The sequence below is a fragment of the Lactuca sativa genome, chromosome 6, assembly GCF_002870075.4.
Source record: "Lactuca sativa cultivar Salinas chromosome 6, Lsat_Salinas_v11, whole genome shotgun sequence".
In the NCBI taxonomy this organism is placed as follows: domain Eukaryota; kingdom Viridiplantae; phylum Streptophyta; class Magnoliopsida; order Asterales; family Asteraceae; genus Lactuca; species Lactuca sativa.
In genome coordinates, this window is record NC_056628.2 from 170,009,257 (window position 1) to 170,030,835 (window position 21,579).

Here is a 21,579-nt window from a genome sequence, read left to right on the forward strand (position 1 = left end):
AGGGACGGTCGATCCTTTTTTTCTTTTGTAAAAATGATAAATGAATAATGATATATATATATATATATATATATATATATATATATATATATATATATAAGGGTATTAATGTCACTGTACTTCTTTTAAGTACTTCCTGTAACAAAACTGAACCATAGAGATGGTCTGAGTGCAAAAAAAAGGGTGTACATACCTGAATAGATTTTGGGCCATTTTTTTGGGCCTTGAGTCATTTTGGCTTTGAGCCTTGCTTTGTTGGGCCAAGTATAGGAGGGTTAAAATAGTAGTTACCCATTGTTATGAGGAGATATGAATTGGAGCTAGAATTACGGGAAACTATCCTAATTATTGATTAAGGGTAATTTGCAATATTTTAAAACCCGAGTTTTTAGTTGACCCGATGTGATGACCGGTTCACGGGTCAACCAGTTGAACCGCCGGGTCAACCCGGTTTATGGTCTTTTTCTATTTTCATATATTTTTACTTTCCTGCATACTACATAGACATATAATACCAATAATTTGATGTCAACAAAGTTTAATCTAAACACAAAAAACAATCTAAACACAACAAACAACCACATAGAGTATTAATAACATGTTATAGATCAATCTAAACACAACAAACAACCACATAGAGTATAAATAACATAAGAAAACATAGTTGTAGACAAATCCAAAAACGTTACGACCAAACCAAACCATGGATCTTGAGAAATTGGAGTATTATAAGCATCGATCTCGCAGTCACTTAGTAACTGAAATTCACTATCAACTTCATCATCAACATGGTCACCTTATGATTCAGAAGCTGGTTCATGCTCTTGCTCGTCAAGCATATTTTCCAAATCATCATAATTAAGTTCTCCTTCCTGATCTTCTTCAACCCCCCAAAATCCTATCTTATCAATATTTTCATAGTCAACAGGATCATAAGACCTCATATCAACCTTCAATCTACAAAAACATTCACAAAAAATCTCAAATATAACTTGGTCATTTTAGAGCATAGTATATCTTAGCAAGATACCATACCTATTTTGTAAACGCAATTTGTAATGAACAAATACAAGATCATTTAGCCTTTGATGTTCCAATCTATTCCTCTGTTTCATGTGAATCCTTTCAAATACACTCCAATTACGTTCGCAACTGGAAGAAGATGTCGTTTGACTTAATATTCTAATAACAACCTTTTGCAAAACTAGAATATCTCCGCCAAATAACTTCCACCACTCATCTACAAAAGATATAGTTAGCAAAAAAAATATTAGAAAATACAATATTTTATATATAATAATAACACATTAAATTTAAATCATACATGGACGAATAAGATTACGAGAAGCAACGACACTAGATCTACCAAAGGTACCTTCAGCATCACGAAACCTGCCTAAATTCAATGTAATATTTAAAATGTAATCACCTTTAAAAGTCTTCTCAACCATTTCAAGAATGCCTTGAAACACCTCATTCTTCTTACAAAGATTTGCATGATCATATTGAAAAACGGGATTCAACCAATAAGCTCCACAATAAATACTTTTTCTTAACATCCTATCCCAACGACTATCAATTATTTTAGTGTAAGGCCTATATAATTCCTTCTTCTTCTTAAACAATTCCTTAATCCGTCTTCTTGCCTGACGCATTCCCTCGTAAACATAACCAATTGCAAGTTTTTCATCCGAATCACACATCCGCAAAAGATTTAACAAAGGATTCATTACTTTCACTATAATCAAACAATTCTTCCAAAAGATTTTATTCAAGACAATTTGTTTACATTCAACCGAATTTCCCACTTTCAATATCTTCTTAAACTCATTAGATATGACCATTGCTTGTAAATCTTCTTTATGGTCATACAAACTTTGCAATGCAATGAACACGGTACTAAACTGAGTAGCACCTGGACAGATAATTTCTTTCCAACCGGGTCTTTTTCTTAACAAATTCAAGGGCCACTTATGATTATAAACAAAAATAGTAACCCTCGATGCAAGATTGACCAAACTTTTCACATTATCCAATTCTGAAAGATCCTTTAATACAAGATTAAGACAATGCGATGCACCTGGAGACCAAGTAATAGAAGGATATCTTTCACATAACTTAGTACCAGCAAGCTTGTAATTAGCAACATTATCAGTTACCATTTGCACCACATTTTTTTCTCCTACCATTTCAACAATCTCAACAAACAAATTACAAAAATTTGTAGCATTTATCTCTATATCAGATGCATCAACAGATTTAAGAAATGATATCCCTTTCGGACAATAAACCAAGAAATTAATCAAATGTCGTTGTGAAATATCCCTCCACCCATCACTCATAATTGTGCAACTAGTATCAACCCATTGACTTCTTAACGAATCAATTATCAATGAAACTGACTTTTTTTGCATCTATCAATAAATTAACCCTCAGAGCATGATAATTAGGTGCTTTGTACCCATAACCAATACTTTTTATTTTATCTACCATAAGTTGAAAAAAACGAGAGTTGCAAGCATTCATAGGTATACATGCATCATAAAACCACATAGCAATAGCTAAATCCACATCATGTATTTTTGCCTTACTTTGCATTACAGATTTGATAGTGGGTTGGGAAGGATCATATATACCTTTCGTAAAAAATGGATGCAAGTTTGAAGTAGATTTCCTTTTCCCCTTTTTCATATTTGACATTTCTGCTTCCTCCATCTCTTCATCATCGTCCTAGATAGTAACACTAGTGGTATGTTTTTTTTTTCCTTTTGGGCAGTCTCTTTCAATTTCCCTTGCATAGTAAACCGCACTTCTGGACTAACTCTTAGGCATGCTACTACCTCACCTTTAATACCAGCAAGATGTTTCTTAACCCTCTTTATTCCACCACTACCTATACCTTTTTAAAAAAAAATTACATATCCATACCTTTTTCTCTTTCTCATCAACGACTTGAGTAACATGTTCCCATGCTACATCTGTCTTTGTTCGTATATTCAATTGAACCGAAGAATGGTATTAAGCTTGAGATTGTGCTTGCAATGGTTCTTCTTCCCTTGATTCCATATTTAACTACATTGAAAAGTAATGTTATAATCAATAAACATATGTAAATTGTATCCTAATTACATAATCTACACAATCAAAACCTTGAAACAATGATCAATTAATAATAAATGAACTCTAAACTAACCAAATATGTCACAATCAAAACCTTGAAACAATGATCAATTAACAATAAATGAACTGTAAACTAACCAAATCTATCACCTATTTCAAAAGAAAGCAGGTTTCATAAGAAAAGCTAATCAGAACCGATAGAAGAAAAGAACCTGATTTCACAGTCAATTGGAGAAGAAAAGAAAATTAGAGAAGAAAAGAAAACAAATCTATCACCTGATTTCACAGTCAAAAGAAAACTGATTTCATAACAACAACTAATCAAAATTGGATGATTCGACGGATTGGAGTAAGTGGATTAGTAATAGAGGGGGAATTGGGGTTTTAGTGGAGAAGGAACAGGAACATCACTACATCGGTTGCTGTTTTGCAAGAAAAAAAGGAAACATGAAAACTCACCTGGAGAAGAACGAAAGTCGTTGGGCTCACTGCTGATGTCGCTCCTTCAGTCCTTTGCAGTCGGTTTTATCTCGTTCTAATTTGACCCGCCTTTTATCCCGGGTCACGGTCCAACCGGTTGAACTGGCCGGGTGGACCCGGGTTTTAAAACATTGGTAATTTGGATGTGTTCGGTGTGAGGAACTCGGTATCAGTCTTTGTTACTCTTGCATTTGTATGATAGGCTAGTCCCAAGGGCATGCATGTAGGGTTGGGCCAATTATTCTAGGATAGGTTAGGCCCATTGTATAACGGGTTAGTCCTACTTGTATGTTGGGTTGGGCCCAATGAGTAGGACGGGCTAGGCCCATTATTATCGGTTGGGCCCAATGTACAGGCCAGACCCAATGATAGGTATGGTATGTGGTATTTTAGGGAACTAATTAAGCTTTGTGCTTACGATTTATGTTTATGGTTTCAGGTACTTCCGGTTCGAAAGGGGAGGGTCCAACCTGACTGCACAACATTTGTAACGTCCCAATTTTTTAGGCCAAAAATTTCATTTTTAAATAAGTAACTTATAATATAGTTTACCAAAAACATTGCCAATGTCATATCAATTTATAAAACCGTAACAACGTGTCTCAAAACCATGCCATCAATAGTAATAAGAATCAGAGTACAATCCTAGAAACTAAGGGGTCGTTTGATAGTTTATGACTGAGAAAGTGCTGACTGAGAAATGTCTGTCTGAGTAATAAATTTTGACCGAGTAAGAAACAATGTTGTTTGATTATCCATCTGAATGAATGTGCTGACTGATGCAAAATGACCATTTTATCCTTATGCTTTATACAATAATAATAATAATAATAATAATAATAATAATAATAATAATAATAATGTTAATAATATTAATAATGATGCTTTATAAACCTCTTGTTTCTTTTTTCTTTCTTTTTTCCTTATTGCTATCCAAAAAAACGTGTACACCTTTTGCTTCTTCTTTCTTATCTCTTTCTTTTTCTTTTTCTTCCTCCTGTCAAAGAGATAAAAGAGAAACCACACCCATTTCCATGGTGGTGGTTGTTTTGTTTTTCCAAAGAGGCAACAACCTCTCTTTTTCCAACGAGATCAAAGAGGCAACAGCCTCAACGCGTTTTGTTGGGTCAGGAAAAAAGAAGCAAGAGGAGCTACCGGAGCAGCCCCCTCGATAGATCTGCCATCACAGGTCCCAATCTGCTCCACCCTTGCTTCCTCATTGGCCCTTTCGTGTTTCTTTTTGCTAATCCTCCACCGGACCACCTCGTTTGCTGCTTATGTTCGTGTTTCTTTTTCCCTTTCTAGGGATTAATTGATTGCTATGAGGAAGGAGGATGTGAGGGTGGTGCTGGTTCAAGGGCAATTGTGGAATCGATTTCACACTTTCTGAGTCAGCAAGTATTTTTGTGATGACCGAATCAGACATTGTTGACCCAGTCAGATGCAAAACTGAGGCATATCAAACACATCAAGCTGACCGAGTCAGACAAAAATATCTGACCTGACCCAATCAGATCCAAATCAAACAGGGCCTAAATGCGGAAGTCATGTGTGTGTGATGCGCTGCTACGCTGCCGGCTCCTTCCCCTTGGATGAAGAGGTACCTAAAACCAAAACTAAAACTGTAAGTACAAAGCTTAGTGGGTTCCCCCATCATACCACATACCATACAATCATACATTCTGCCAGGCTATTCTGGGGTGCCCGACCTACCCATGTCAAACCATTATGGGGTGCTGACTATCCGTGTCAAGCCATTCTGGGGTGCTGACTACCCATGTCAGGCCATTCTGGGGTGCCTGCCTACCCTCCGGTCTATCTCACCCGGTCACAGGGACTATTTTCACCCCTGCTACTATCATATAATAACATATCATAACATGCTGTCAGAAAAATCTGGGGTGTTCGACCTACCCTTCGGTCCTAACAACCGATTGGGGGACTATTCCCCTCCTAATCCCACTATCACATAGAACATATAATACTGGCACATAGAACACATCAAGTAATAGCAAACCAGACAATTATCACAAAGACAATCATCTCAACTGTAATCAACTACTAGTGGGTCGGCCTTGGTGCCATAGACCCACTTCTATTGGAAGGTAACTCACCTCGATGTCGTGTAGTATCTTCACAGTCCTCGGCACGAGAATCAACTCATCTCTACTCCTCAAATCCTACATAACGACCTTTTCTGATTACTAATGCATACTCGTAACCCTTACAAGGGTCAACCCAATCTCAGTCAATATCAAAGTCATACCCATGGTTAAAGTCAACTTTTGGTCAAAGTCAACATCTGGTTGACTCGACTCGCCGAGTTGACCCGCCAACTTGTCGAGTCCCCATATCCACCAAAGTGTCACAATCACATCCCTACTCATTGAGTCTAGCAAGATCTTGATGAGTTCGCCTTCAACAACACATCGGGCAATCTTCAACCGACTCGCCAAGTTCGTTCTTGAAATCGCCGAGTTCATCTTCATCTATACGAAGATGTTCAGTTTATGACTCGCCGAGTTCCCATTGAACTCGTTAAGTCTGTCCTCATAAGTTGGGAGATTGCCTTGGACTCACCGAGTCCGTTCATCCACTTGTCGATTCTTATGATTTCCAGGTCCAAGACAAACCCCTAGCAGGCTGAGTGTTCCTTCCACTCAACCAAAACCATTTCCAAAAGGCTTTTTTGGGGAAAAAGCGTCCCGACTCACCGAGTCACCCATGTGACTCGTCGAGTCCCTCTTTGTCCAAAACTGTACAATCGCTTTCAGTGGGACTTAATGCATCCCAATCATAGATCCGACCTCCTAGGGCTCCTTTCGTAAGTAAAGCTTCAAACATGATGTACATGCATGGGGCCTTTGGCTCAGAAAGCCATAAAAAGGGGGTTTATATGATGCATGGGTCTCCCATGGCCATAAAGTTGGCACCTTTATGCCATGGGAACCCTCAATGGTTCCAGATCTAAAGTCTTTATCCCAAAATCGCATTTGCATCCAAGCATGGCTCTAAAATGGCTTCCAAAACCCTAAGTTACTCCCAAAAGAGTATCTAATGAAAGAAGAAGTAAGGTCTGGACTTTTTACCTCTAATAAACAGGAAATGAAGCAAAACCTCTGGTTCTCCTTGCTTCCTCTGAAATCCCAAGCTCCTTCTTCTTCTCTTCAACCTTCTAACTTGCACAAGAAGGCACAAAGAGCTCAAAATCACTCAAAAAGGGTTTAGGGTTTCAATCTAGGGTTTCTCTAAGTTGGGAGGTTGATGGAGGCTGGTTTGGGACGAGATAAAGTGTTTAAATAGGGCGCAAACCCTAAATATTAGGGTTTTGTCCAAACAGCTCCTACTCGTCGAGTCGGTCTTCCGACTCGCCGAGTAGGCCACTTAAACCCTCGATCATTAGTCGAGTCTACTCGACGAGTTGGGCCTCCGACTCGTTGAGTCCCAGAGTAAAATGCAATATTTCTTGGAATTAAATACGTACCAGGAATCGGGTGCTACAACATTCCTTAGAGTTTATTCTACATTGCTAATTTTTACTCTCTTGATTAAATGTTATTTTTATCTTGAATGGGTTTGAGAACAATTTTTTATATAAATTATTGTTTTAAAAATGAAAATTTTACCTTAGATTTTCGGGACGTTACAGTTAAGGATAAAACACGTAATTTTACTAAATCATAATGACAATTTCAGTAATTTACTCATTATTTTATCCAACACAATATACAACATAAGGGTAATATGGTCATTTTTTATCATTCATCACGGTCAGTCAAAGAAATAATCAAACAACATGGTTTCAATAGGATGTGGACTCAATCAGAAGTTCTAACTTAGTCAATATTAAACTCAGTCAACAACTATCAAACAACCTTTTTGAGAATCCAGAACAACGAAATATTGTCATCGAAACAACATCATTACCCTTCATAACTATCAAACAACCTTTTTGAGAATCACATATTTCTTCTATTTTCGATAGGATATCAACCTCTTGATGATACCCGAATTCCAAAATTTAACACACACATACCTTAACTTACTCTCCTATTCCATGACAGTATGTACATAACTCACAGAGTCGACTGATTGTAATAAACTATGAATCATCCACTCATGTCACATGATAAAACTAATATGCACCACAACATAAAATTAATGTTCGCCACAACATAAAGTTGTTATTCTAAGCCTCCGATGATTCTTAACCAATAGTATTTCAAATACTATCAACCATAGCTTCTGGTTATTACTACCTGGTTATACCAACACAACAACTAACATTCGTCAATGGTAGACTAGGATTACTCCCATCATCTATCGACTCTTCTAATACGATAATGAATAGCGATCCTGACAATTTCTAACCAACACCTTTGCTTTTAATCATCCTTATAACATCATTCTCGTAAATCAACTTTACTACAATACCCTTGATAGATAAAGAGTGGGCAATTGAACAGTACTCGAGGTGGACACAAAATGACATTATTGTGTCCAAAATAAACATCTAATACATCTAAGTGGTTGTTATACAATCTTCGTTGTGTAATATATAATGACTTTAAGATACACTTGTTACTTTGATGAATGTTTATTTTGTCACTTTGATGAATGTTTATTTAGATTCTAAATTATATTTATTTACCGAAATTTATAGTTGCTATTCTTATCCAATTCATGATGTTACATTAAGAGAGGTGATGATATACTAAAATATTAGATGGGAAACCATTTAAATCCTAATTATAATTATATATATGGAGCTTAAGGTGACCATAAAACATCAAACCAAGGTGAGTTGCATGTTCGATTTTGCAGAATCTATGATATACATGAATGCTAAATGTTCAAGGTCTGCATATTATCGTATCATGAACTGTTTACATCCAAGTTCTATATAACCCATGGGAAATGTCAAGAGATGTTTCGAATCGGTAAGAGGATTAAACTTTAAAACAAATAAGCTATCTGATGTGAAATTGGGATTTCATTACCAATACATTCATACATAATAAGATTAAAGAAGGCACTTGATGTGTTATGAACTCTAATAATATACAACAGTTTGATCTATAATAAGATCAATGAAGACACGCCATATGTTATGAACCACAATACAACATTCTGAAAATCTTTCCCTTCCATTTATTCTCCCATCCGAATTATACATCGAAGACCTTCACCTTTAAGCATCAAATCAAAAGCCTTATTGATCTCAGAAAAGGGCACTTCATGTGTTATGAACTTCTCCAACTCAAGTTCCTGCACAAAATCAACTCAAGTTCATCATGCTTCCATGCCATTTTATTCATTTATAATTCAACTTTGGAGCTATAAAAAGGGTTGTTACCTTATTCATATACTTTTCAACCACAGAAGGAATATCTGATCGAGGTTTATAGTTTCCAAAAAAAGTTCCCTTCAGAGTCCTTTCGTTCAACAGATTCAATGGACTTGTCTTGAAAACAGCATCTTTATGTGGAACACCCACAAGAACAGCAACACCCCAACCCTGTAAAATTTTCAATATTTGTTATTGTGAAATTAAACATGAATCATTATATGAGTGAGATCGAATTGATTGAATTCATACATCATGAACACATTCGAAGGCAGATATCATAGCATCAATATGACCAGTGCATTCAACACTCCTGTCAACTCCTCCATTTGTCATCTCTGCAATCACTTCCTGTACTGGTTTTTTGTAGTCTTTAGGGTTCACAAACTCAGTCACTCCAAATTTCTTTGCTGTTGAAGCCAAAAAAATTTACATCAGATTCATCAATCATATCATATGTCTAGTTTTTATTTACAATTTCATGCAGCAAAATCTTACCAAGCTCAAATCTGTTGGCATTGAGATCAACACCAATGATCCTTGAAGCACCTGCAATTCTTGCACCTTCAGCAGCCTGATCACAAACAAACCATTAGCTTTGTTTAGCCATGAATGAGCTTTTATTTCGAGAAAGTTAGATATTTAAGAAAACTTACAGCAAGCCCCACAGCTCCCAATCCAAAAATGGCGACAGATGAGCCTTTTTTAGGCTTTGCAACGTTCAGAGTAGCACCAAGACCTGAAGAAAACATGAATATTGATTAGGTCAGGAAAACACCAAAATGCAATTGTAATCAGAGAATGTTGATTACGATTTTGATTTTGTACCTGTGGAGATCCCACAACTGAGGACACAGACTTTGTCAAGAGGAGCAAGAGGGTTGATTTTGGCGAGACAACCAACATGAACGACGGTGTATTCACTGAAAGTTGAAGTTCCGACGAAATGGAAAATGGGTTTTCCGTTGATGGAAAATCGGGATTTTTGATCGTGAATCATGACTCCCCTGTCGGTGTTGATTCTCAAAAGGTCACACATGTTGCTCTCTTCCGACTTACAGTGAGCGCATTCTTTGCATTCTCCGGTGAAAACAGGGAGGACATGATCTCCGGGCTGAAGCTCAGTCACTCCTTCCCCGACACTCTCCACAACCCTGTTCACGTCAGTTCAATTGATCAGATTTTTTATCCGATTACAAAACCTTTTCGATTTAATACAAGAATCAAACATACCCTCCAGCTTCATGTCCTAAAATTCGGGGAAACACGGGATTCTGACCCTGAAAAGTTCATCGGAAGGTAACCAAGATTCAGGATTTGAGGTTTTGACAGAGATTTAAGTAAAAGGGCCAGTAGATTGGTTACCTTGGCTTCCCAAAAGTAAACATCGGTGTGGCACAGGGAGGTGAAGAGTATTTTGATTCGAACTTCCATTTTTTGGGGTGGCGCCACCTCCACTTCTTCAATCACTAGTGGCTTTCCGGCTTCCCATGCTACCGCCGCTGTCACATTTACACTCATCATCAAGCACCGTACCAAACTTTTTCTTCTTGATAGGGAAATCACAAAAGAAAGAATGAAATGCTTACCTTTGCATCGAATCACCTGGTTAGTAGTGCTCGACATTTAATCTTTTTTTGTTATCTGATCGCTGAAACAGAGAATCTGAAAACAACTTCAGTTGAGTTTGCTAATTGCTTGATATGAAGGAGAAATCTGAAGAATTGTGTATTTATAGGTCGAGGGAGTGTATATACCAAAACTGTAAACCGACCACCAGGTTTTGATTTGCCGGGTTTCCATCGATGAAGCCGTTGACAGGTTAAACCCACCGTTTAACGAAAACAAGAAACTGTAAAGTACCACTGATGGTGGTTTTCCTTTGAAGAATATATAGATTGGGCCCACAGAGTCTCCAACATTAAAAACATTAAGAGTAAATTACAGCGATGGTCCCTGTTATTTCTAATTTCTAGCGTCCTTAGTCCAAAACTAAAGTTGTTTTCGAATTTTAGTTGTTATTTCAAGTTTTGTATCGATTTTTGTCCTTGGAATTGACCTCGTTAAATTCTTGGTGATATTGTCCTCACGTGAAATTGTGCATTACACCAAATGTTTTAAAAATCGGTTTTTTAGTTGAATCAGCCTGGTAACCGATTCATGGTTAAATCGTCGATTCAACCAAAAAAGTTTCCTACATCTGACAGTGTTATGTGTCGGCCTTCGAGTTGTGTACACTCTAAAAATGTTAAATTTCTTTAGAAATATGTTGTTTTTCAACGGGTTAAGTAAAATCCAACTATACAAGTTTAATAAACTAGTTCAAATGGTTTTTTACCGGTTTTAACTCAGTTTTTGAATAAATCGTCCAGTTTGATCCAATCTAAAAATTAACATAAAACCGGTCATTATTGAACCGTTCTCGTCTCAAGATCCCGGCTCAACCAGTTTTTAAAACATTGATTACACTTGAGGACGTGTTACTTGTTTTGCTTTTTTTATCGCTATCTATTAATAAATTATTTGCCGTTTCCAAAAAAAATCTATTAATATAAACATATCTAACGTTTATTTCTTGTTAACTTTTTTTTCTTTATCATATATCTCCTTTACTAATACATCCTATTGGAAAATTGGTTATTTTTCATTTTTGAGCATTAATTTCAAACTATAAATATAATCAAAATGGATAAATGATTATATGTTTGTCTTCTCCCCTAGTATACATTTATTTTGATATATCACATGTCCAAAACGGATTTAAAATAAATGAAAATTTGTATGTTAAAATGAGGTGTTTGAAAGAAATTAACAAATGAATTAATTGGCTTTTATTTCATTCCACATGGGTGGGAGCATGAAAAGAAAATGAGTTTATAATTACAAAGACTTATTATTCTTGTAAATGTGAACAAGAGGCTCTCTTTTGCACGCATACCGGGTGCAAATGTGAATAAGATTGGTTTTGGTTCACTGAACTTATATGTGGAGTGTTATGATGAGTGTGAGCAACAGATGCTCATATACCTCCCATGTCACTGAGATTGTCATCACCAAAGAAAGTTAGACCTGGTATCTAATTTAAAATCCAACAAAAATTTATAGTTGATTGAGTGTTGATTCTTAAGTTCTATTAGGTATTATTTTGGTTTTGAAGCCATGACATCTCAAAGCTATTTGTACGGCGGCGCTCTATCTTTTTGATGTACATGAACTATTGACTATTATTAGCTTTGTTGATCTTCTAATGCTTAACTTTTGGTTTTTTTTTTGGTTGTTGAGTGTTGATTCTTAAGTTTTATTAGGTGTTATTTTGGTTTTGAAGCCATAGCAACTAAAAACTATTTGTATGATGGTGCTTCCAATGGTGATCTATCTTTTTGATGTACATGAACTACTAGCATTGTAAATGTAAATGGTTAGATTAAGGTTTTTTTTTTGTAGGTTGAAGATTTTATTGGAGATAGTTACTACTTACAAAGAGCATTGTAAATGGGATTCATAGATAGATGGTGAGATTGGTGTGTGGTGGTGATTAGTGACACTGTAAATGGGAGTCAGTGGATGTGGGTTGGAGGCCGAAGGATTGTCAGTGGGAGGCGGTTGTGGTTTTGGTTTCGGAGGAGTAAGGGCAGAGAGATGAACCATTGTGGGTGATGAAAATAAAAGGGATGCGGTTTGGGTTTTTTTTCTTTAATTAAAAAACGTTTTATGAAAAAAGAAATGTTTGGGTTTTTTTGTTTAATTAAAAAACGTTTTATAAAAAAAGAAATGTATATTAATCATTTAATAAATATTAATTGATATTTTTAACCGTATTAGTCATAAGAAACAGATTTTCTATTCTTAAAGATCACTTCGTATCAAAATTCTCATAAGGACTGGAACCTTTTGTAAACCAACAAGACCATTTATATAATTTTTTCTATATTTTACTTTTAAGTCATACTAATTTAGTATTATATGTTTTTATAAATAACATTATTTCTCTTATTTCTTATTGTAGTAACGCTATAATTTTAAAATTGTAAAATATTTACAAGTGTTAGATTACATCAGGGGCGCAACTAGGGGTTTTAGGGGTAGCAGGTGGTACTCCTTCAATTTTTCGGTTTTAATTTTTTTCCAATGTAGTGTACAATTTTCAATGTGCTACACCTTGGACTTTTATGGTTGTGCTACTGGATCTCATATTATTATTAGAAAGTTAAGCACCTTATTATTTTTTTAGAACAACAACTTTATTAAGTAAAACTAGCAAGACGCTAGAAAGAAAAATAGTTACATGGAAGTAATAGACAAAATTGGATCCTGCAACGAGACAACCCAATTGACAAGTAGTTTTACGACACCTACTACTAGCCCAAATGAAATTTTGAGTCATTAGCTTATCAAACAATAAACATTTTCTAGGCTTGACTTTACCAAAAAGTAAAGCAGTTCTAAAACACCAAATCGACCACCAAAGAGTAAAACAAACTGCCTCTAGAAAATCTTGACAAATTGAAGACAAACGCAAAGCGACAATTCAGGCAAACCAATCTTGGAAAAAAAAACAAAGTAGGCGTCTGAACATTCCATCATATGCAAACAAGATTCAATAAGTCTCTAGCTAAATCACATTCGAAGAACAAGTGTATATTAGTCTCAACTTCCTTCTCGCAAATAGGGCATAAAATAGAATTAATGTCAATCCCTCTTTGAGATAAGTTATACCGAGAATGTAATTTGTTCAAAAAAGATGACAAACAAAAACATTAACTTTAATATGCATAAGGCGGCACCATCTAGTCACTGTATGCGAGACAATAAAAAGATTTTTTATCGATTAACAGAGCTCACAGAGAAAGAGTTGGAACCATTGAGCGACCAACTCCACCTATCTGCAGACGAAGAAAGCAAAACCGAGGACATCAAGTCTGAAATTAGACCATTGCTCAACCTTTATCCCCTCTTAGTTTTCTTCTAAAAAAGTATCTCAACCCGGTTGAAAGCAAAACCAAAGAAAGCACCTTGTTATTACATGTAAAAGAATATACATATGTTGTTATTAGAGGTAGAGAAATACAAAATGCATTGATATTATATTTAAATAGTTACATATTATGTAAATATATTGTTATCGTAATTAATAACAATTAAAGTAAAATGTTTAGTAAATATTCTTGTTGGTTTGATGGTTGAATATTTTTGTGGTAATAGACGCTTATACATAAAAAATAAAATAAAATTATAGGTACTATCTTTATGAAACTGAAGATGTTGCATTAAAGATAATTGGAAAGCAATTATAGCAATATAAATTTTATACAAAAACACTTGTAGGTATACAATTAGTGTTCGAAAGTGTGGTATATATCGAGTTTAAGGTGACAATAAAAAATTAAACAGAGGATTAAACTTTGACAAAAATAATCTTTCTACTACAATGTATGATGCAAAAACATTAAAATTTACCAAGAGAAGTGAACTAATAACTATTGGAATATATAAACTCAGGATTTCAACACAAAAACTCTCATACATAATGAAGATCAAAGAAGACACTTGATAGGTTATGAAACTTGAACTATAGTTATACAACATTTTAAAAATCTTTCCACTCCATTTATTCACCCATCCGAATTATGCATCGGAGACCTTCACCTTTAAGCATCAAATCAAAAGCCTTATTGATCTCAGAAAATGGCAATTCATGTGTAATGAACTTCTCCAACTCAAGTTCCTGCACAAAATCAACTCAAGTTCATCATGCTTCCATGCCATTTTATTCATTTATAATTCAACTTTGGAGCTATAAAAAGGGTTGTTACCTTATTCATATACTTTTCAACCACAGAAGGAATATCTGATCGAGGTTTATAGTTTCCAAAAAAAGTTCCCTTCAGAGTCCTTTCGTTCAACAGATTCAATGGACTTGTCTTGAAAACAGCATCTTTATGTGGAACACCCACAAGAACAGCAACACCCCAACCCTGTAAAATTTTCAATATTTGTTATTGTGAAATTAAACATGAATCATTATATGAGTGAGATGAATTGATTAAATTCATACATCATGAACACATTCGAAAGCAGATATCATAGCATCAATATGACCAGTGCATTCAACACTCCTGTCAACTCCTCCATTTGTCATCTCTGCAATCACTTCTTGTACTGGTTTTTTGTAGTCTTTAGGGTTCACAAACTCAGTCACTCCAAATTTCTTTGCTGTTGAAGCCAAAAAAAATTTACATCAGATTCATCAATCATATCATATGTCTAGTTTTTATTTACAATTTCATGCAGCAAAATCTTACCAAGCTCAAATCTGTTGGCGTTGAGATCAACGCCAATTATCCTTGAAGCCCCTGCAATTCTTGCACCTTCAGCAGCCTGATCACAAAACGAGAATCATTAGCTTTTTTTTGGCATTGAATGAGCCTTTTTTGAGAAAGTTAGAAGGTCCATAAAACTCACAGCAAGCCCCACAGCTCCCAATCCAAAAATGGCGACAGATGAGCCTTTTTTAGGCTTTGCAACGTTCAGAGTAGCACCAAGACCTGAAGAAAACATGAATATTGATTAGGTCAAGAAAAACACTAAAATGCAATTGTAATCGGAGAATCTTGATTACGATTTTGTTTATGTACCTGTGGAGATCCCACAACTGAGGACACAGACTTTGTCAAGAGGAGCAAGAGGGTTGATTTTGGCGAGACAGCCAACATGAACGACGGTGTATTCACTGAAAGTTGAAGTTCCGACGAAATGGAAAATTGGTTTTCCGTTGATGGAAAATCGAGATTTTTGATCGTTAATCATGACTCCTCTATCGGTGTTGATTCTCAAAAGGTCGCACATGTTGCTCTCTTCTGATTTACAGTGGGCGCACTCTTTGCATTCTCCGGTGAAAACAGGGAGGACATGATCTCCGGGCTGAAGATCAGTCACACCTTCCCCAACACTCTCCACAACCCTGTTCATGTTTAAAAACTTATTATTAGATTATTTTCAGAATCAAAGATTAGAAGAAACCCTTTTTCGGTTTTAACAAGAATCAAACATACCCTCCAGCTTCATGTCCAAAAATTCGAGGAAACAATGGATTCTGACCCTGAAAAGTTCGAAAAGAAAGATTTATGATTTTAATTTTGGGTTTTGACAAGGATTGAGATCAAAACAGGGAATAATAGATCACCTTGGCTTCCCAGAAGTAAACATCGGTGTGACACAAGGAGGTGAAGAGGATTTTGATTCGAACTTCCATTTTCTGGGGTGGCGCCACCTCCACTTCTTCAATCACCAGTGGCTTTCCGGCTTCCCATGCCACCGCCGCTGTCACATTTACATCAGCATTCAGCAGTCAGCACAGTCAAAACTTTTTCTTCTTGTTAGGGAAATCACAAAAGAATGACTGAAATGTTTACCTTTGCATCGAATCACCTCGTTGGTAGTGCTCGACATTTTTATCTTAGTGTTACTTGATCGTTGAAACAAAGTATGAAAACAACTTCAATTGGGTTTGTTAATTGCTTGATATGAAGGAGTAATGAAGAATTGGGTATTTATAAGATGGGAGAGCATATTGATCGAGAAGGTTTGATTTGAGTTTTTAGAATCTAGTAAAAAAAAAGGCTAAACCAGAACTAGAAACCTGCCACAAGGTTTTTGTTTTGCTGGGTTTGGTTTGATCAAGTTATTGACTAATTAAACCCGAAGTTTAACGAAAACAAGAAACTGTAGTGTAGCAACTATTGATCGGTGGTTTCTTTAAACTCCAAAAATAACTTTAAATCCGAACAATAACGAGGATTTGATATGGAAGATTCTGTTATTAGTCTAACATTTTTATTTTGATTATAATTAATTGTTACCTCTTCCTAAAAGGCGTACGCAATGATCGGACTCCAGCCAACTCCATGGCCGCCGGACTTCTCAGGTTGGCGGTAAGTCCTCCTGTTATGATAATTTATTTGGAAAGGTCATTATCGTCATTTCATTTCAGTATTTTTAGTGTTATTTATTTCGGTTGTACTTGATCCGATTTGTAGTTTCCTCATTTCCTTCTTGGAGTTTTATGCAATGAAATAGACATTTCCTTCCCAAGAAGGACTACATTACAAAAAGAGGAAACTACAATGATCTCAGGAAATCGGATAAGGACAATTGAAATAAACAACACCAAAAATACCGAAATGACGATAATGACCTTTCCAAATATATTTTCATAACACCTTCGACTGTCTGAGCAAGTTTTAACATCGCGAAGATGATGAATAACAAAAGTGATTAAGAATATATGATGATTTTGGTGTAATTGTAGAGTTTTTATATTCCATAATTGTATCGAGGATTAAAAGGGGAAAAACCTTGTTCATTAGGTTCAGATAGCCTGGAATTCTACCGGCTAAAAGTCCTTGTTTGACGATGGCCAATCCCTCTTTCGGGAACCCTAATATCGATGAAGACACCAATGAAGCTCGAGATACGATTGATGTTCTTCTTTTCAAAACCCCGCACCCATTTTCTTCCGAATCGATTCTTTCAGGGGAGGGGGAAGCATAAGCAGAAGCAACAGGAGGGAGGTTTTGGTTCCTGGTTTTTAATGGAAACCCGAAACTTGTAAATCCAATCGTGCTCATCTTTCGAAGAGCTTCTGGGAGAATGATATGGTAAAAAGATTAGAGGTTGTTTCCTTTTTAGCCCGTAGAATGTAGATCTTCTTCTTCTTCAACAGCTTAAGTAAAATGTTTAATAGTTTGGATTTGGTAATTATGTACGTCCTCTTTATGGTGGGAAGTCACTTATCTGTGAAAAATGAAAATGGTCTGGCTTGAAATTCGCCACGTCTTCTCCGGGTTTTTTTTTTATTTTGACAAAACTGCAAATTTGGTCCTTGTGGTTTTCAAAAACCTTTGGATGGGGTCCAAAAAGTTTCCAACTTGCATGGAAGGTCCAAAATCAAGGTTTTTCTGGGTTTTTGGTCCAAAAAAACTTAAAAAGACGATTATGCCCTTTTATTTTCTTTTTTATATTTTTTTATAACTATTCTAATATTGTTTTAATTAAAAAATAAAGAAAAAAGAAAAAAAATATCCCCACTCCTCTCTCTCTCTCTCTCTCTCTCTCTCTCTCTCTCTCTCTCTCTCTCTCTCTCTCTCTCTCTCTCTCTCTCTCTCTCTCTCTCTCTCGGTTGGTCTTTTATGAACTTGAGATCATCTTATGAACACAAACACATTATCAAGAACATCCATATCTTTAAGAACACATACATACATCATATTTTCTAGGCATTTCTAAAAACACATTCATACATCAGAATTTTTGGGCTTCTTCTTCAAAACACACACACACACACACAAAATTATGAACATACATATTCAAGAATAACACACATCAGAGGAGGAATTTTATATATCTGCACTAGGAGTCTTCCGAGTTCCACCATTGTCCGCCATCACCACCTGCAACCACCTCCATCTCCACCTAGAAATCATCGAACGCCACCTGGTGATAGGGTTTTAAATCAGACGAGTTTCCCATATATGCACTTGGGTTAAGGTTATTCAGATGGTGGCGGCGGTAGTATGATCGAATTTTGGATGCCACCTCCATCACCATTTTTCTAGTTTCACAGATTTCAGATTATTGATTCCGCTGAAGGAATATCGATTTTTGTTGAAAATAAAATCAAATTTTGGAAAACTCATGTAAAAATGATAGAGAAGAAATTGATGATTTCTAGTTAGAAACCGTAAGAGTGAAATCAACACTTGGAGCTTATTTCTTCTGGTCGCCGGCGAGTGTGAACCAGATTGGGTGATTTTATCTGGTGAATTTGGCGGTGGTTACTTCCAGGGTTTTGGTGGCCTTCTCTCTTTTGCAATTTACTCTAATCTAGGTGTTTCAAATCATAGATCGGTGTCCATTACTCCATAAACTGCTTCCTCGCGATCAAATTTATGCCCTTTTCCCTCCGGATTCCTTACTATCTTTGTCCCCCAACGTGTGTGTGTGTGTGTTTACTTTACATATCCGTTTGAAGGTTACTTTGAGAAAGTTATGTGTTCATATCTAGAATCTGGGTTTTTTCAGATTAAAGGCGGAGGGAAAGGGAGAAGAGAAAAAAGACGAAGAAGGAGGTGTCGATATTTCCGATTTGCAGGTGAAGTGAGGTGAGGAAGATGGGAAAGAGAGAGAGAGAGAGAGAGGGCAGAGAGAGAGAACGGTGGGGGTGGGGGTAATTCTTTTTTTCTCTTTATTTTTAAAATAAAAAAGTCTTAGAATGATTATAAAAAATACAAAAATGAAAATAAAAGGGCAAAACCGTCTTTTCAAATTATTTTGGACCAAAATCACAGTAAATTCTTGATTTTGGACGGCCCATGCAAGTTGAAAACTTTTTGGACCCTATCCAAAGTTTTTTGAATACCACAGGGACCAAATTTGCAGTTTTGTCTTTTATTTTTTAGACAAAACTTCAAAAATAGTTCTTGTGGTTTTCAAAAATATCAAATTTAGTCCCTAAGTTCAAAAAATCTCATGGATCGTCCCTGTGGTTTCAAAACTTTTAACATTTGGTCCTTCCGGCTAACTCCGTTACCATTTAGCCGTTAAGTCAGGGACATTTTTGTCATTTCACTCCACAGGGACTATTTATGAAGTTTCCAATTACTTTTTTTAAAATAAATAATATTTAATATGCAATGGGTCCCACCCTCTCTCTCTCTCTCTCTCTCTCCACAAAGAAACTCACCATTGTATCTGCAACTTCAAATCCAAGTTCTCTTACACACAAAATACACCAAATGAAACCACAATAAACCATAATTTTGAAGATTTCAAATGTAACAAACGAATTGACGGTTCATATGAAGTCGATTGCAAGTATTTAGCCCGAAAGATGAAGTCAACATCCCCTGTCCCTCCTTATTCTTCTTCTTCTTATTCAACCACATGCCATACTCTACAGGCGAGCACTTCCAATGCATTGTGAAGTAATGGGGAAAGGGTATTTCTAGCAACACAACCCTGTCCCTCCTGATTTGTTTGGACTAAAAACCTTCAATTGAGTTGTAGGTTATCTCAAGCATTTCATCGATCACTTCCAGTGCACCGTGAAAGGGTATTTCCGGCAACACAATCCACTTATCCTGAGAAGACAAAGACTGAAAGTCACGTTTGATAAGTTTGCGCCACTCTGTGAAAGGGATTTTAGTTTTACCGCAAAATCGATTTTGAAAGATGACTGAAATCGACATAACCTTACCACAAAATCGATTTTGAAAGATTGACTGAAATCGTACATAACCTTACCACTCTGTGAAAGACGACTGAAATGGTATAAAAATGATTTTGAATGAGTGTAGGAACAGGGAACGATGATAGGCTGAGGGGATGCCTAAAAGAAAGATGACTGAAATCGTTGGTGATATTCCTTTCTCAGACACTATTACTATCGCCACTGCCCATCCATCTACCTTATTGCTCTAGTAGTTGTTCATGGCATCTTGCATCCATAGTTTGAAACACCACTTCACCTAAATCGACTTCATTTGAATGAGGCTTCACCTAAATCTCCTAATCAGTGTTCCACCTGCCCCCATATGAAACCTTTCCCTTTGTTGACCACCCATCTACTAATTCATTTGATTATTATCACCTTTATCAGCATATCTCTGAAATCTAGAATCAAACCTAAGAAATCGAGTTTGAGCACTAATACCTCCAACAAAGCGATTAATTATGAGGACTAATCGGTTTGATTACTTTTTAATACTCATCGATTTATCAGATTATCAGTTATGGGCATCATCCTTTTATTTCATATTTATTGTGCTAATAGAAGAAGGTAATCGGTAGACTTGATTAATTTGTATGAGGTCCTGTTTCTGGAAATGAAGAAAATGGGTAGGATGAAACCGGAAGAGAGAGAGAGAGAGAGAGAGAGAGAGAGAGAGAGAGAGAGAGAGAGTGGGACTCATTGTATATTAAATATTATTTATTTATTTATTTAAAAAAAAGTAATTGAAAACCTCATAAATGGTCCTTGTGGAGTGAAATAACAAAAATGCCCCTGACTTAATGGCTAAATGGTAACGGAGTTAGCCGAAAGGACCAAATGTTAAAAGTTTTGAAACCACAGGGACGATCCGTGAGGTTTTTTGAACTTAGGGACTAAACTTGATATTTTTGAAAACCAGAAGGACCATTTTTGAAGTTTTGTCTATTTTTTATTTTTGGATAATAACTTAAAAGGTGGTACGTATTTTTTTTCTATCTATATTTTCTCATTAAATTTGTTGAACTGTTCAAAAACATCTTTATGACTTGCTAATATTAGAGGTTAGCCAGCTTCCGACCTATTTGATAGTTTCAGTGATGCTTCTATCATCTTCTTCGGCAAGGCTCCAATCATCTTTTCCAACCAACAATGTTTTTTCCGGCAAGTTGTAACATACACAAGCAATGTTTCGATTTTCAGATCTAGAACATACATCACACTCATATTTTGATTTCAGATAAAGAACACACACACATCATATCTAGATTTTTGAAATCTTTTAAAGGATCAGATCTTAAACAAAAATTGTGATGAAAATCAGAACTCAATTCATGTTATCTTCATCAGAAATCATGATGAACTT

General features: G+C 35.9%; 2 protein-coding genes across 2 annotated transcripts; both read right to left on the reverse strand.

Moving 5' to 3' along the window:
- Window positions 1-797: 797 nt before the first annotated feature.
- LOC111901983 (uncharacterized) lies at window positions 798-5,026 on the reverse strand. The gene is made up of 8 exons (XM_023897855.1): window positions 4,856-5,026; window positions 4,495-4,597; window positions 2,977-3,072; window positions 2,841-2,893; window positions 2,491-2,730; window positions 1,376-2,414; window positions 1,036-1,240; window positions 798-957 (listed from the first exon to the last, which is right to left on the reverse strand). The coding sequence occupies exons 1-8, from the start codon at window positions 5,024-5,026 to the stop codon at window positions 798-800; spliced, it is 2,067 nt and encodes a 688-aa protein (XP_023753623.1).
- Window positions 5,027-8,575: 3,549 nt separating this feature from the next.
- On the reverse strand, window positions 8,576-10,750 carry LOC111901945 (alcohol dehydrogenase 2). The gene is made up of 9 exons (XM_023897812.3): window positions 10,537-10,750; window positions 10,313-10,449; window positions 10,181-10,227; window positions 9,776-10,101; window positions 9,604-9,686; window positions 9,446-9,521; window positions 9,200-9,357; window positions 8,957-9,118; window positions 8,576-8,868 (listed from the first exon to the last, which is right to left on the reverse strand). Exons 1-9 carry the CDS (start codon window positions 10,571-10,573, stop codon window positions 8,752-8,754), a joined length of 1,143 nt encoding a protein of 380 aa, XP_023753580.3. The 5' UTR covers window positions 10,574-10,750; the 3' UTR covers window positions 8,576-8,751.
- Between the last annotated feature and the right edge of the window lie 10,829 nt (window positions 10,751-21,579).

Bases quoted from the DNA above. Each gene is read 5' to 3' on its own strand.
- LOC111901983 (XM_023897855.1), bottom strand. From the start codon at position 5,026: ATGTCTGATTCGGTCATCACAAAAATACTTGCTGACTCAGAAAGTGTG. The intron at 4,598-4,855 runs GTGGAGGATTAG...TCTCTTTGACAG, and splicing joins GCAGCAAACGAGGTGGTCCG to GAGGAAGAAAAAGAAAAAGA. The intron at 2,894-2,976 runs GTAGCATGGGAA...AAAAAGGTATAG, and splicing joins ATATACGAACAAAGACAGAT to GTAGTGGTGGAATAAAGAGG.
- LOC111901945 (XM_023897812.3), bottom strand. From the start codon at position 10,573: ATGTCGAGCACTACTAACCAGGTGATTCGATGCAAAG. The intron at 10,450-10,536 runs GTAAGCATTTCA...TAAATGTGACAG, and splicing joins CCAGGTGATTCGATGCAAAG to CGGCGGTAGCATGGGAAGCC. The intron at 8,869-8,956 runs GTAACAACCCTT...GATTTTGTGCAG, and splicing joins TTGAAAAGTATATGAATAAG to GAACTTGAGTTGGAGAAGTT.